Source organism: Nematostella vectensis, chromosome 10 (genome assembly GCF_932526225.1).
Source record: "Nematostella vectensis chromosome 10, jaNemVect1.1, whole genome shotgun sequence".
Taxonomy (NCBI): domain Eukaryota; kingdom Metazoa; phylum Cnidaria; class Anthozoa; order Actiniaria; family Edwardsiidae; genus Nematostella; species Nematostella vectensis.
The window spans coordinates 3452455-3467614 of record NC_064043.1 but is presented as its reverse complement, the minus strand read 5'-3'; the positions used below and the strand labels follow the sequence as shown (position 1 = coordinate 3467614).

The 15160-nt window shown below is 44.4% G+C and overlaps 1 protein-coding gene and 1 long non-coding RNA gene across 2 annotated transcripts; one reads left to right on the top strand and one right to left on the bottom strand.

Annotated features, from left to right (window-relative positions):
- Nucleotides 1-57: 57 nt before the first annotated feature.
- Nucleotides 58-5980, top strand: LOC125573253. Its single transcript, XR_007314009.1, has 2 exons — nt 58-553; nt 5166-5980. It is a non-coding gene; the product is annotated as an uncharacterized LOC125573253 (long non-coding RNA).
- Nucleotides 1906-15080, bottom strand: LOC5516400 (fibrillin-3). The gene is made up of 18 exons (XM_032386292.2): nt 14876-15080; nt 14593-14648; nt 13061-13206; nt 12655-12856; nt 12271-12441; nt 11613-11798; nt 10511-10629; nt 9713-9884; nt 9378-9512; nt 8264-8383; nt 7975-8100; nt 7245-7367; nt 6571-6757; nt 6097-6264; nt 5356-5565; nt 5052-5128; nt 3772-3992; nt 1906-3378 (listed from the first exon to the last, which is right to left on the bottom strand). The coding sequence occupies exons 1-18, from the start codon at nt 14908-14910 to the stop codon at nt 2782-2784; spliced, it is 3051 nt and encodes a 1016-aa protein (XP_032242183.2). The 5' UTR covers nt 14911-15080; the 3' UTR covers nt 1906-2781.
- Nucleotides 15081-15160: the final 80 nt, after the last annotated feature.

The window sequence follows — 15160 nt, the reverse complement described above, 5'->3', positions numbered from 1 at the left end:
ATTACTCCTTTAATAGCCCGTCTAATGTGTTCAATATTATTGGCAATGAGAGTATTTGCCAATTAAGGACAAGCAAGGGATATGCCTGGGGAACAGTCGAAACGTGCTAGCGGGATACCGTACGGCCATACAGGTCAAGGGCAAAGCTAAAACAGAACAATACAATTAAAGCCTTCTCAAATCAGGTATCCGTAGGGTGTGAGGCTCTCCTTGGCACGGAAAGCCAGATAGATAGCATTGGGAATTGACAATCTCCGGAGGAAGGAAAAAGTTTGAGGTCTTACATCCGTCTTGCCTGTCTGTTTTGATTCTCATATAAAAGCTGTCAGTGCGTGACACTAGCAGATTTTTTACCGCTTTATGTTATATCGAAATACAGCAAAGGAATGTTCCAGCTAGATAGAAATAGAGAACTTACAGTAAAGGCCACGCGTATGTTTTAAGAAAGCTATAGGCCTAAAGAAATGTAATTCCCAGGCGTAGTGCTTTGACATCAAGAGCGAGTAGAAAAAGAAGCAAACGTGAAAATAAAACCGTAACGCTTCTAGTGCCGGTTACATTATTTGCCCGGAAAACTTGCTTTAGCTTGCCCCAAGCCGGTTTTTGGCAACAGTAGGACTTCTCGTTGTTGGATAAATTGCTTCTGCGGCAAAAGAAACCCTTAGCGGATAAAAATCGTCAAACACGCTGTACTTGCCATTGACCTTATAATAAAAGAGGGATAGGTCGCTCGCGCGTTAATCAACAGATCATGGGCGTTATCAATTTTAAACTTCGCACAGAACCGTCACTGTTAATGCGATTGTTCTAGATTTTTTTACCAAAGACGACCCAATGTATGGAAAGTGCACACATTTAAAAATTGTATTTGTATTTACACGCAATAATGTAGTAGCACATAAAAAGTAAACAACATGTTTTGCACTTATTTGAGACTGACGCAAAATTGAGCGTTAGCTTTTTGACGTTATCGCCCACCTTACTGTATTTCGACCAAGCGCTAGTCCCCAGGACGATAGTCTTATGAGGGGTTCACTATCGCCGCGCTAAATGTTTTTATACGATAGTAAGGCTGTCTTTAGACTACAGGATGCAAGCGAAAGAAAGATTTTATAGCTGGCTTTTGTTTTTGTTTTGGCATTCGAGTTACCCAACATCTGAACTCACTAGGAATTTCGTCGGAGCCACACTGCAATAGCCGTATGCAGACACCCTGTATACAGGATGCACGGCATGCAATAGTTGTACTAAAATTGCAATGATGTCATGCTCTAAAAGGGGAAAATCACGAGTGTGCATAAGCCTGGCTTATCGAGTGATACGTATAGAAGATCATTTCCGGTGCTGAAAGGTTAAACTAATATGAAAATCTTTGACAAAAAACAGACCAGTATTGTGATATCAGTAATGTCCCCTGAAATGATAACACTATTTTTGTTTCGAGGACACGCCTGCGCTTACTTGCATTTGCGTCTACCCATTAAAGGCCAATCACGCCGCCATTTTACGCTCCCGCTAAATACCGGGTGAATCAAAGAATCCATTTCCATGTTACTGAGAAACTTTCAACCAAATTATCATGAATTAAGTATCAAACTTTAATCTTGAATGGCTGTATTTTCAACTTTAAACAATAAAAAAGAAGTGGTTGATCGACATTCTTTAATTAACCGTGAAAAAAAGGTTATAGATTATTTAGCTCAATTTTCGTTTTTCTCCCCGTCGCGAAATGTGCCGAGAAAATTTATGAAGCGCGAAAATAAAGAAGAATAAGGTCGATAAATTCTACGGCCAGCCCTTGTGGTCTTCTCCAAAGATACCGCTGTCTCAAAGGGTCACGGGCTCTTCGAACGAGATTGAACCGGCTTAAACAAAAGTATGAAAACCAGAAATGAAAAACGCACGTGAATGTAATCATTTTATTATTTGTAAACTTATCGAACAATACAAAAGGATGTAGAAGCTCGTAAAGCCTTAATTTAAAAATAAGTTCGATATTCATTGCATTTAAAGATATTATCAGATATTGTTCGGTGTTCTAGACTGTTTTTATCTATTTATCAGGAATTAATAATTATGAATCAAGTATAAACAAAGCATCAATAGGGGACTTGAGCTAAGAGATCACGTGACTGTTTGGGTGCCAAACTACGTGCGCTTAGGATTTTAGCGGCAAAATATCAAGAAAAAAAGCAACTTATCCGGCGCTTACGAAAAAAAGCAAGATTTGTTTTCTAGAAAGTGTTTGGCTTAATTAAAGATTATTTTTTCGTCGTTTTCTTGGTGACGGGCACAGTCAATTCTGTGATCATTTTGGTTTGCCACCTCAAAAGGTCATGTGATCCCTTAGCGCAAGTCCCTATTAGCGCGCAGAATTAGAATGGATCAATATGCACAGTACCGCTACGGAGGACATTGGCGGGAAACGCACCAGAATTGGAGTGCCACAAAATATGAAACCTAAAATCGTGCGCGCGCATTATCCCGCCTTTCTCTAAAATAGATGCAAGATTACTATCTAGTTATTCTGCGCATCAGCTTTGCGCAGTATTCGTCAGTTCTGAGCACCAGACTATTTGTATGAACATCGTGAATCGAATGATATATAAGACAGCACTCTGAGTAAGCACTTGGCCATCTTAAGAGAGAAAATATGCTTTCTATAAATGAAAGTTTGCGGCGATGTTTACAACCTCTTGCAAAAGGAAACCTGTCCCTACAGCAGACTTGGCGCCCATTTGCTATCCACTGTTGTCACGAACAGAGGTCATAGGTCGCTATCTAGTTTCCTTTCTTCGGTTTCTCGATAGATCTGATCCACTTAAGGTAGCTTCCGATATCAACATACGCCGAATGACTATAATCACTATGGCAACCGGGCGTAAGCGTGTTCAACCCCCAACTGAGAATACCACCAAGTATCCACCGCTTGACGTTAGGGTTTTGCGCATGCGGAACGGGAAACATGAGAGGCGAACCGCTGTCACTGATACACGTGACGTCACTGGTGAGAAACCCGGCGCATAGCAACCGGTTGCCGTCATAGTTACGCAACGCCCAAGAGCACCGATGCCTGTGCACAAGAGTGACGTTCGCCTGACGTAGATCTGTGTACACCGTCTTATTGGTTGTTTTCCCCCAGCCAATCACCACACCGCTTGAGCCACCTCGCAGTACTTCCGTCTCCTTTCTGGTCGGAAGACAGATGGCGTGGATGTCGTCTGTGAAGTTGAGGGGGTGGGCGAGCTGCACGAGGGCAATGTTGGAAGTCAGCTTGCCCAAATCGGCTTTGAAACTCGAGTGAACTTCAACCCGTTTGACGTCCAGGAGTTTTGGAGAGCTTTTGCCTTGTCCGCGTTTGTGTACTCCCAGTTCGACCTAGAATTGTGACAATCTACTCAGTTGAATTCAGAGAACATCAAGTTAACACACCAAAAGAGGAATGTAAATTTGTCTGAGTAAGAAAAATAGAGTAAAAGACGTAGGGTCAAGTAGTACGTCCCAGCAATAAGTTAGCAATAAATGTTGTAATAAGTTAGCAATAAATGTTGCAATAAGTTAGCAATAAATGTTGCAATAAGTTAGCAATAAATGTTGCAATAAGTTAGCAATAAATGTTTTAATAAAACTGTTGCCCAAGTACTTCACATGATCATTTCTCATCCCGAGCCCAGCATAATTCCCACTCTTATCCTATCCGTCATTAACAAAATGTATTTAGTTTTTCCACAAGCAGAAGTGTTGGCGGGCTACGGAAAAGTGAGACAATACCTTGATAAACTGTGGCTGTAGTTGGTAGGCGCCGACGTGCAGACAATGGGCGGTGGTCATGATCCATTCCTGGTCCACCAGTGTACCCATGCACCCCTCAATGTCCAGGAAGCCCCCGAAATGAAGGAGCGCAGTCCACGGCCAGCTGTTGGCATGCGCAGGCTGCCAGCCAGGGGTAGCCGCCAAGTTCGCCAAGTCCGCCTCGAGCGCAATACCACAGCCTAAAGGAAGAGAGAGAACTCGTCACGTAAGACAACAAGAGAGGACTCGTCACGTAAGACAACAAGAGAGAACTCGTCACGTAAGACAAAAAGAAAAAAAACTTTTTCACGTAAAACAAGAGGAGAGAACTTGTCACGTAAGACAAGATGAGAGAACTCGTCACGTAAGACAACAAGAGAGAACTCGTCACGTAAGACAACAAGAGAGAACTCGTCACGTAAGACAACAAGAGATAACTTGTCACGTAAGACAAGAAGAGAGAACTTGTCACGTAAGACAAGAAGAGAGAACTTGTCACGTAAGACAAGAAGAGAGAACTTGTCACGTAAGACAACAAGAGAGAACTCGTCACGTAAGACAACAAGAAAAAACTTGTCACGTAAGACAAGAAGAGAGAACTTGTCACGTAAGACAAGAAGAGAGAGTATTTGTCACGTAAGACAACAAGAGAGAACTTGTCACGTAAGACAAAAAGAAAAAAACTTGTCACGTAAGACAAGAAGAGAGAACTTGTCACGTAAGACAAGAAGAGAGAATTGTCACGTAAGACAAGAAGAGAGAATTTGTCACGTAAGACAAGAAGAGAGAATTGTCACGTGAGACAAGAAGAGAGAATTTGTCACGTAAGACAAGAAGAGACAAATTGTCACGTAAGACAAGAAGAGAGAACTTGTCACGTAAGACAACAAGAGAGAACTTGTCGGGTAAGACAAGAAGAGAGAATTGTCACGTAAGACAAGAAGAGATAAATTGTCACGTAAGACAACAAGAGAGAACTTGTCACGTAAGACAACAAGAGACAAATTGTCACGTAAGACAAGAAGAGAGAATTTTCACGTAAGACAACAAGAGACAAATTGTCACGTAAGACAAGAAGAGAGAACTTGTCACGTAAGACAACAAGAGATAACTTGTTACGTAAGACAACAAGAGAGAACTTGTCACGTAAGACAAGAAGAGATAACTTGTCACATAAGACAAGAAGAGAGAACTGGCGAAACGTGTATGTTTCGCCAACCTTCGTATGTCACGCCGTCCTGCCGGATTTAAATGCTCACCGGGTGGGGCCTTCTCCTTGGTGCAGGAAAACCCATCAATTGCGAGGTGGTAACCAGGCCTGCATGTGCACTTGAAGCTGTAAGGAAAAGATTTATGTGAATGCTACTCACAAGCCCTGATGGGCTAAGGTCGGTCCAGCAATGAGCTTTCGTGCAAGAAGACTAACTATCCATGGATAAAATCTGACACTTAATTGACTATATTTGATTGAAAGCATCTTGGTTACTCGTTTGAATTATTGAAATGGATGCTTTGTGTGACTCAGGGACAGGAGTGTTCAATGACGGGGTGTTAGACGCCCACCTGCCGATGCTATTGTTACAGGTCTGTTGACAGCGATTCAGACTGTTATCACTGCATTCGTCCACGTCTACACACTGATGCTTGCCCTTCAGGCGGTAACCTTGATGACAAGAGCATGAAAATGAGCCCACGGTGTTTGTGCACAGATGTTCGCAGTCACCCTTCCCATGGTTCCTTGCGCACTCGTCTATATCGACACACTGCTCGGTTCTAGATGAAACAGTGGAAAGCATGGAAAACAATCAGCGAACTACTCATAAAGGTGCTCGCACACAAGGGGACATTTTTCAAATACATGACTCCGGAACATGTAGCCGTTTTTAAAAAAAAATCACGTTCCATACATAAAACGCGTCATAGAGCGGGACATAAAGCGCGGACAAAATCACAACATGTACACACAGAATAAACTGCGCCATACGCGTGTTCCTGGGACACCTATCCATTTTACTCACACACTAAGAAGCCTTTTATAGGCTCATAGGAACATGCTTACGGCGCAGTATATTCTGTGTGTACATGTTGTGATTTTGTCCGCGCTTTATTATAAAATATATATCATGAAATATATCTATTTAAGAGAAAGGGGAAATTTTAAGCTTCAATAAATGTTCATTTCTGCGAATTGTATATCGCATGACGACAGGTGTGAGAAAAGTCATGGCCCCCATTTTGGCACCCAGTAGTGACGTCTATCGCGGGTATTCTGTCCAGTTAGTAATCAAGTAGCACGGTACTTACCTGGCGTCTAGTCGGTAACCGTCCAGACACTGGCATTTGTACGAGCCGTAGGTATTGATACACGTGTGTTTACCACAACCTCCATTCTGAACCTCGCACTCGTTTACATCTGAACAGTGAGTTTGGTTGGCATTTGGTACGAAACCCTGGCCACATTCGCAGCGATAACTAAAATATAAATACAAGATCGGCTAAGATAGAGTAAGGAATATGAGACAGAGACAAGGCACAGACAGACAGACAGACGGACGGACGGACGAACAGACAGACAGACAGACAGACGGACGGACGGACGGACGGACGGACGAACAGACAGACAGACAGACGGACGGACGGACGGACGGACGGACGGACGGACGAACAGACAGACAGACGGACGGACGGACGGACGGACGGACGGACGGACGAACAGACAGACGGACGGACGGACGGACGGGCGGACGGACGGACAGACAGACAGATTGAATGCTGTACCTGCCGCGCAAGTTGATGCAGTTGAAGCACTCTGGAATTCCCTCCATACACTCATCGATATCCATGCATCGTGACGGCATCATCACATCCTGCATGTAGCCGGCGTAGCATTCGCACCTGAACCCGCCCTTGTCATTCACACACCTGTGCTCACACCCTCCGTTGCTTGTCTCGCATTCGTTGATATCTGCAAAGAGCGTATGAAAATTTCATTTGCTGATTTTCACTAAAGATATGATGTCCCGCTTTTCCATATAAGAGTACTCGGTTAAAGTCGACCAGCCACGCCTCTGGTATTGTAATTGATTTCCATTACTTTAGAGACGGCATTTAATTGAAATAACCAGTTACTCGCTTGAACTAGCTTATGATATGGATTCTTTCTGTGACTTCGTATTGAGCGGGAGAGGCGACGTGATTAGCCTTCCTTAAATACTTAACCTGGCCGCAGAGCCAGTATGTGGCAATCGAGCCTAACACCCGTGATCACCGGTAAAGAGCCAGTATGTTGCAACCGAGCCTAACACCCGTGATCACCGGTAAAGAGCCAGTATTTTGCAACCGAGCGTAAACACCCGTGATCACCGGTAAAGAGCCAGTATGTTGCAACCGAGCCTAACACCCGTGATCACCGGTAAAGAGCCGAATTGGTCATTAACGGTCACCATGGTTACCTTCACATGTTTTATTATCTTGTTGCATGATGTAACCGCGCGGGCACTGGCACTGGTAACCCCCCGCAGTGTTTTGACACGTGTGACTGCAGCCGCCCTTGTTGATCGCACACTCGTCGATATCTGGAGGAAGAAGTCACGGAAGTAATTAATTTTATTAAACTTGCAATTTAGAGGCATTAGGTGTATTTAGTTATATCCACCTTTACCCTGGCAACCACTCTTAACGTGGCAACCACCCTTAACCTAGCAATCACCTTTACCTTGGCAACCTTCCATACCCTGGCAACCATTCTTACCCTGGCAACCATTCTTACCCTGGCAACCATCCATACCCTGGCAACCACTCTTAACGTGGCAACCACTCTTAACGTGGCAACCATCCTTAACCTAGCAATCGCCTTTACCCTGGCAACCATTCATACCCTAGAAACCACTCTTGCACTGGCAACCATCCATACCCTGGCAACCACTCTTACACTGGCAACCATCCTTAACCTAGCAATCACCTTTACCTTGGCAACCGTTCATACCCTAACAACCACTCTTGCACTGGCAACCATCCATACCCTGGCAACCACTCTTACACAGGCAACCATCCTTAACCTGTCAAGCACCCTTAACCTTACCACCACCTTTAACATGGAAAACACACTTTACCTGCAACCAATCATACCCTAGCAACCACCCTTACCATGGCAACCACCCTTACCCTGGCAACCACTCTTACCCTGGCAAGTCTTGCCATCTGATAGCAAACGGTACCCGTAATCACATGCACAGCGGTAGCTGCCCTGCGTGTTGAGGCATAACTGGGAGCAGCCACCATTATTCAACAGAAAGCACTCGTCAAGATCTGATGGAAAAATACAAAAATTCCTTATCAAACTTTTGAAATATGCCTTTCGAACCATGCACACATTGAGTAAAGTCTGTGGCCTTCGTTCTACCACCATGCAAACACGTGCTCGCTTTTGTCTAACGTTTCCATGGAAACATGCTCTCACGGGACCCCTTACCTGCACACGACCTCTCGTCCAGCTTCAGGAAAAAGCCCTTATTGCACGCGCATGCGTAGCTTCCAGGGTTATTGATGCACACGTGATCACACCTGTTTGGATTGCTACACTCGTCATCATCTGGGGAACATTACCACAGGGAGCCCACTCAACTCAGCGCATTGTTTATTTAGCATGTGCTTTGAACTTTGTTTTTGAATATCAATTAGGTCACGAAGTCTTCTATAAAACTCCTTCCAAATACATGTTTTACTCTTTATTGCATTCATTTATTTTTGGAACACTTATTTTATACACCTGCGTTGAGTTTTTTTTCAGAAATATTTGGGTTTTGGAAAACCTGATTTCAAGCCTAAAGGCTTAAATTTTTCGCCGAGATGTCGTGGTCTGACCTGTGTGAAGTGAGTTTTAAATCGCACTTGATCGTTCGCCTGGCAGCAATTGCCAGGGGTTAGCTCCATCATCAATCTAGGTATATGTGAAGAAATTTATTTTTTTGCGTCGATTTTATTCAAATGAAAATAAATTCAGCAGAAGTGGCGTACGGAGTTTGGGAATAACTTTCCACTCTTGTCTGAGTTTAAGCCTTCAGGCTTGATATCGGGTTTTTTTGCAAAACCCGAATATCTCTGAAAAAATTTGGAAGGAGTTTATCATCGTGACCTAATTGATATTCACAAACGAAGCTCTAAGCACATGCTACATAAACAATATGCTAAGTTGAGTAGGCTCCCTGTGACATTACATGAAGTCAGATGCAAGTCAATTTCCCGGGCGCGGCCACAGCAGAAAAGGGTTTTTTTTTTTGCTTGTTTTATTTTTTATACCTCGCCTTTTCCGGGTTCCTTTATCATGTCAGATAGCCCCGTCATCCCCTCCCCTCCCCCCCCCAACTTCCCCAGCCCCCTCACCAAAAAGAAGAAATAATGAAATATTAAATGAATGATAATAAGGCCCTGCTGTCCGCCTGCTTGTAATCCAAAACCTGAGCTCTCCTACTCCTCTACGGTCTCCCTGTGGTTTCGCCGAAATATATCACCACAGATAGACCGCACATAAGAGAAATCATCATTTACTGCAACTACACAAAAATTTTGTGATTTGTAAGCCGTACCTATGCACTGCTTGTTGTCCGAATGCAAATGATACCCAGCTCTACACTGACACTTGGTGATCACGTGACCGCGAACCGTCCTCTCGGCGCAAATGTGGGCGCAACCCCCGTTGTTCAGTTTGCAACCCTGTGCGTCTAAAACAAGATCGGGAAAGGTCGGGAAAAAGTACGCTGTGATAATATACAAAGATTATTGACTGTGACGTTATACAAAAACTATTATCTTTACTAAAAAAATGTTAGATATTTATTGGCGTTGGGCTATCAAGGTAGCCACGGTAGCGCGAGTCGCAAATGTGAAAAGTGATGTCTCTGCTAAAAGAAAGCCCACATACTTGTTGGCGTTGGGTTTGCAGATGCTGAGCAGTTCTTCTCGTCTGACCCATCGTTGCAGTCGTCTTGGCCGTCACACCACCACCGCTTGTCCTCGCACCGACCGTTATCACAGCGAAGCTGATTCGGTTTGCAGGGGCACCACAACTCATCTGACATGTCGCTGCAATCGTCCTATGAGGAATAACGAGTACATAACGTGGAAAAAGGCTAGCTATGTTTAGGGGGGGGGGAGCTAAGGATGGCTCCCGTATTTTCTCATTTTTTTTTGCCTTTCCTGGATATTTTCTCCTCTGCTTTCCAGACCACTTTAGTGCTATGTTCTCCTCAGGGAGCTTATGATTAGGTATTGCCCTCCTGGAGCTTTTAGCGGGACTCGAAATATTGAGGTGTGGGGGTGGGGGTGAAACGATACAAAAATATTACGAAAACGTGAGGGGCGCAGCCATGCCCCTAAATTTCAATTTCTTGTATTTTCTGAAAATTGGATACGTGTTCCTAGTCCCCCTACTTCGTACGGCACTGCCTTCCGCTATTTTTGTTTCTCTTAACCTTAATTTTCGGTTGCGGTTTCAATACAAATAAAAGGACGTCGTTCTCTATTTGAAAGAGGGTTGGAGATATCGTGTACATGCCACGCCCAAAGCTTCTCTATTTGAAAGAGGGTTGGAGATATCGTGTACATGCCACGCCCAAAGCTGATGAAGAGGCAGTAGCCTCGAAACGTCTGTAATTACAATTTTAACAACATTATAAGTGCTGTAAACAAAAATTAGAACAAAATATAATGTAAAGCATACCTGTTTATCACAGCGCCACCGATAGTCGATACACTTCCCGTTGTTGCAACGAAACTGGTTTGAGAGGCAATTCAAGGGTGCTTCGGTGGTGGCCGGAGGAGGTGTAGTGGTTGGGGGAGCTGTGGTCAGATATATGAGGCAGTTAAAGAGGCATACGCTTGTTCTAAGAACGTTTAAAAAAATACGAAACAGTGTGTCACAAAACAAAGTAAAAAGTACTAATAAGTAATAGAAAAGAAAAAAAAGAAACGAAAAAGAGCGCAGTGGTCGCGGATCGAACCTCATCCAGATACACGAATAAGAACAAAAAATTGACCATACTTCCAGACAGTCGCTGAAACACCGTATGGCAGCTAAAGCTTTACGGCTAGGCTGGAGATTTCGGCCCCAACACCGCTATCTAGCGAACTGTGTAACACACAGGTACCGAGGCACCAGCGCATTAATAGGGAGGCAATAACCAGGTTCCTAGCCCTTAAGACCTTAGTCTTATACGGTTACGCCACACACAGCCCGCTGTGACGTAGAGCGAAAATATCGGGGTCTTTTTTACGATTGCGTCTCTTGGGAATAAGTGTGTGCCAATAAAAGTGTACTCATGTCATCATGCTCAGCGAGTTGTAACCTAGGTCCATATGACCGAAGGGCGCTTTTGGTCTTTGTTTTTCTTTGCTCAGTCACGCACGTGCATATGACATCTTATGTGATCAGAGACAACAAAAGTTAACCGTTGTTTCGTAATTCTGAAATGTACGCGGTTAGCCTTTATTGAAAATACCGAAATATAAGCTCTCGTACCGTAAATTTTTCGACTCTCAGAAGGGGCGGTTATTCGAGGGAGGCGCTTATAAAATGTTTTGTTTCAAAGGGGGCGCTTATTCGGGAGAGTCGCCTTAAATACTGTAAATACGGTAATCAGAATCCTGAATTTCCCAGGAGCACCTCTCAGGAGGCGCAAGCACATGAACCCCCTTAACCGCCAAAAGTGGCAATCGCAATATTTAGACATAAGTATAAACCCACACAATACCCCCCCCCCCCCCCTTAAAACCCCACCCCATCCCCTCCTATGATGGGAACACTCCTGGTCATGTTGTCATACCTATCGCGGAATAAGCGAGCTTGAATCCCTTGCTGTTGACAGACCGGTCCGATATGAGTCTCACCAGCATAACGTTGCCTGTAGATACGAGGTGAAAGCGAGCCAGCGATCCGCAGAACTTGCCCAGCGAGGGCGCCATGACTGTGTCCCCATCAAACACTTGAACATAGTCGAAACAGCGACCCACTGACAAATGGAAAGAAACGTAAAAGGGAAGGCTGAGGCGCTAACAAAATCACACCGCCATTTAACGCTCCCTTCATACAACACCGGGTCACGCAAAGCATCCATTTGCATCGTCTAGTTGTAGCGAGTAACTGAGAACCTTTCAATCGAGTTACATTATTCAAGTATCAAACCTCAATTGTGGATGGTTATTTTGAAGTTATCTTGTGAACAGAATGTTGTATTTGAAGATGTAAACATAAACAAAGATAAAATTGATCAACATTCCCAATGGGGCATTCGCATCATTGCGTCATTTCGGAAAGTTTCAAAACAGTTAAAGTTATCCGGAATAACCATCCATGTCTTCGAATCTCTGATTCTTCTAATTATAGTCTTTAAGCGCACTGGCCCGCAAGTTCAAAGTCTAAATTCTCATAACCCTTTAAAAAAGAAATGCGCTAAGTTATGAGAATCACTATAACGCGCTCACCAGGTTGTCTCCCGCTGGCCGGCTCAAGGGCAAAGTCCACGAAGGTGGCCTTGATGGTATAACCGACGAGTGCGACGATCTTGTACACGCAATCTGAGTTGATGTAGTAGTTATTGGGGTAGTTAGGTGACGTCAGACTACCGTGTAAGCCCTCGTAGGTGCCTCCACAAACTGCAAGGGATAAAAAGGTTAAATGGTTGGGAGACCTGCCCCACCTTCTAGCGATGAGTTCTACATGGCCTTAGAGCCCTACAGCTCTGTGACGTCATCAACGTGATACATTGTCATAAACTAACCTAGCGAAGAGTTACACATTATAAAGCCCTTCAGCTTCGTGATGTCATTACTGCCGTCATCAACGTGATACATTACTTGTAGACTAACCTAGTGACGAGTTATACATGGCCTTAAAGCCCTTCAGCTCCGTGACGTCATCACTGCTAAAGTGGATGTACAAGGAGCTGCCACGTGACCTGACCGGAACCGGAAGTTGATTCCCGCAGTAATGGCCAAGCCTAGGCGCCATAACACTTGAGCCGTCGTAAATCTTCACCCAGTCATTGAGACACTTCGGGTGACCCTCTAACTATAGAATGTGGTAAGACAAACAGTGGAAGCAATAAGCACATTCAAAGGACAAAGGACATATTGATCACGTGATCACTTTTACCTGGAAATCCATAAAAGTGTGAAGCTGATTTCGAATCCCCTAGAGGCGGTGATGATCCCAGTGACATTGATCACGTAACATAGTGATCACATGACATATTGATCACGTGATAATTCTTACCTGGAAATCCAGAAATGCGAAGCTGATTTCGTATCCCCTGGAGGCGGTAATGATCCAGGTACAGTCTTGGTTGGCGGGGTAGGCGTTAGGATAGCGAGGGGATAGGATGTAGCCATTCGCCCGCATAATGCGACCACCACATTTTACTGAACAAAAAAAGAATCTATACCTTAATATCTGCGCCTAAAAGTCAGCCCCCTTCATCGTGATACATTTTCACGGATAAGCGTCCTCTTCCAGAATACGCTGCGCGGCCAACGATCTGATGGGTAAGACATGGTAAGACTACCCACCCCCACATGGTAAGACTACTCACCCCCACATGGTAAGACTACCCACCCCCACATGGTAAGACTACCCACCCCCACATGGTAAGACTACCAGCCCCCACATGGTAAGACTACCCACCCCCACATGGTAAGACTACCCACCCCCACATGGTGACACTACCCACCCCCACATGGTAAGACTACCCACCCCCACATGGTAAGACTACCCACCCCCACATGGTAAGACTACCCACCCCCACATGGTGACACTACCCACCCCCACATGGTAAGACTACCCACCCCCACATGGTGACACTACCCACCCCCACATGGTAAGACTACCCACCCCCACATGGTGACACTACCCACCCCCACATGGTAAGACTACCCACCCCCACATGGCAAGACTACCCACCCCCACATGGCAAGACTACCCACCCCCACATGGCAAGACTACCCACCCCACATGGTAAGACTACCCACCTCCACATGGTAAGACTACCTACCCCCACATGGTAAGACTACCCACCCCCACATGGTAGCACTACCCACCCCCACATGGTGACACTACCCACCCCCACATGGTAAGACTACCTAACCCCACATGGTAACACTACCTACCCCCACATGGTAGCATCATTACCCACCCTCACATGGTAAGACTACCCACCCCCACATGGTAAGACTAACTAACCCCACATGGTAACACTACCCACCCTCACATGGTAGCACTACCCACCCCCACATGGTAAGACTACCCACCCTTCCCCTATTCCCACTTTTAGCGGATTTTAAAATTTGAACACGTGCCCACGTATTTAATGAATTACCATTGTTATCATTTTTTCTCTAGCTGTCCCAAAGTTAACGTGTTTTCTATTTTCAAATATCTTTTCTAAATCAACTAAGCCGTAAATTGCATAATAGTCTTTAATAACATATCATAATCGCGTTTGATATATCGCCCTCACAAACCTTCACAAAACACTAAAATATCTCTAAAACCACAATTATATCACAAGTGGGTAAAAGCCGTCTTGAAACTGCAACAAAGATTAACAATCCGTATGGATATCCTGGGTTAAGTACAAACTACGCTATCCTTTGATCCTATGGACATGATCTGCACTAAAGACAGACTCTACCAACAATGTTGGATAAAAGCCCTTGAAATAGATTACTCGCTTATGACATTCACAGTATTCATAAAAGAAAGTATAAAACCTTAGGTAATGCAACAGATGTCTGAAGCCGTAATCTTACCTGAGCTGTTATTTGCGATAGTTTCACCAAACTGAACAAATACCAGTAAACAAAGGCTGTGAAAAAGATAATAGGTTATCAGTTCTTATCGCTATCTCGCGTGTTTCAAAGCCCGCTACAATTTTGTTACAATGAAACGATTAAGTCGTTAATGAAGGATAAAGCCCTATCATTTCACTGAATTTTGAGCACAAATCCTCTCTGATTTGAGCAAGCTTGGAACAGTCTCTTTGTTTACCTAAAATAAAGTCTAGTACGCAGAGAGAAAATGTTGAAACCATACCTTAGGAAAATGCCCCCTTTTGTACACGGAGCCATCTGGAAAGAGAATTTAAGAGCTCGAAGACGTTCAATTCAGCCGCGTTTGGCAGTAGACGAGACAGTTTAATCGATCGGTGATCTCAGTTATCGTTGCGATGCTAGTCACTCGAACTTCGTGCTTGCTCTGGCACCTCTATGATCGCGTTACAGTCCCATACACGGATGACAGCAGAACAAAGGAGATTTCCGGTTATCAAAGGTTAAAATCATCAAGAAATTCTCCCCTCTGATCTTGCGCGGCTTGTTT

What these genes read in the sequence shown, in the direction of transcription:
- LOC5516400 (XM_032386292.2), bottom strand. Translation starts at nt 14,910, where the DNA reads ATGGCTCCGTGTACAAAAGGGGGCATTTTCCTAAG. An exon ending in TATCGCAAATAACAGCTCAG is followed by an intron (nt 13,207 to 14,592) that starts GTAAGATTACGG and finishes TTTTTTGTTCAG; the next exon opens with TAAAATGTGGTGGTCGCATT. An exon ending in CAAGGAGAAGGCCCCACCCG is followed by an intron (nt 3,993 to 5,051) that starts GTGAGCATTTAA and finishes CTCTTCCTTTAG; the next exon opens with GCTGTGGTATTGCGCTCGAG.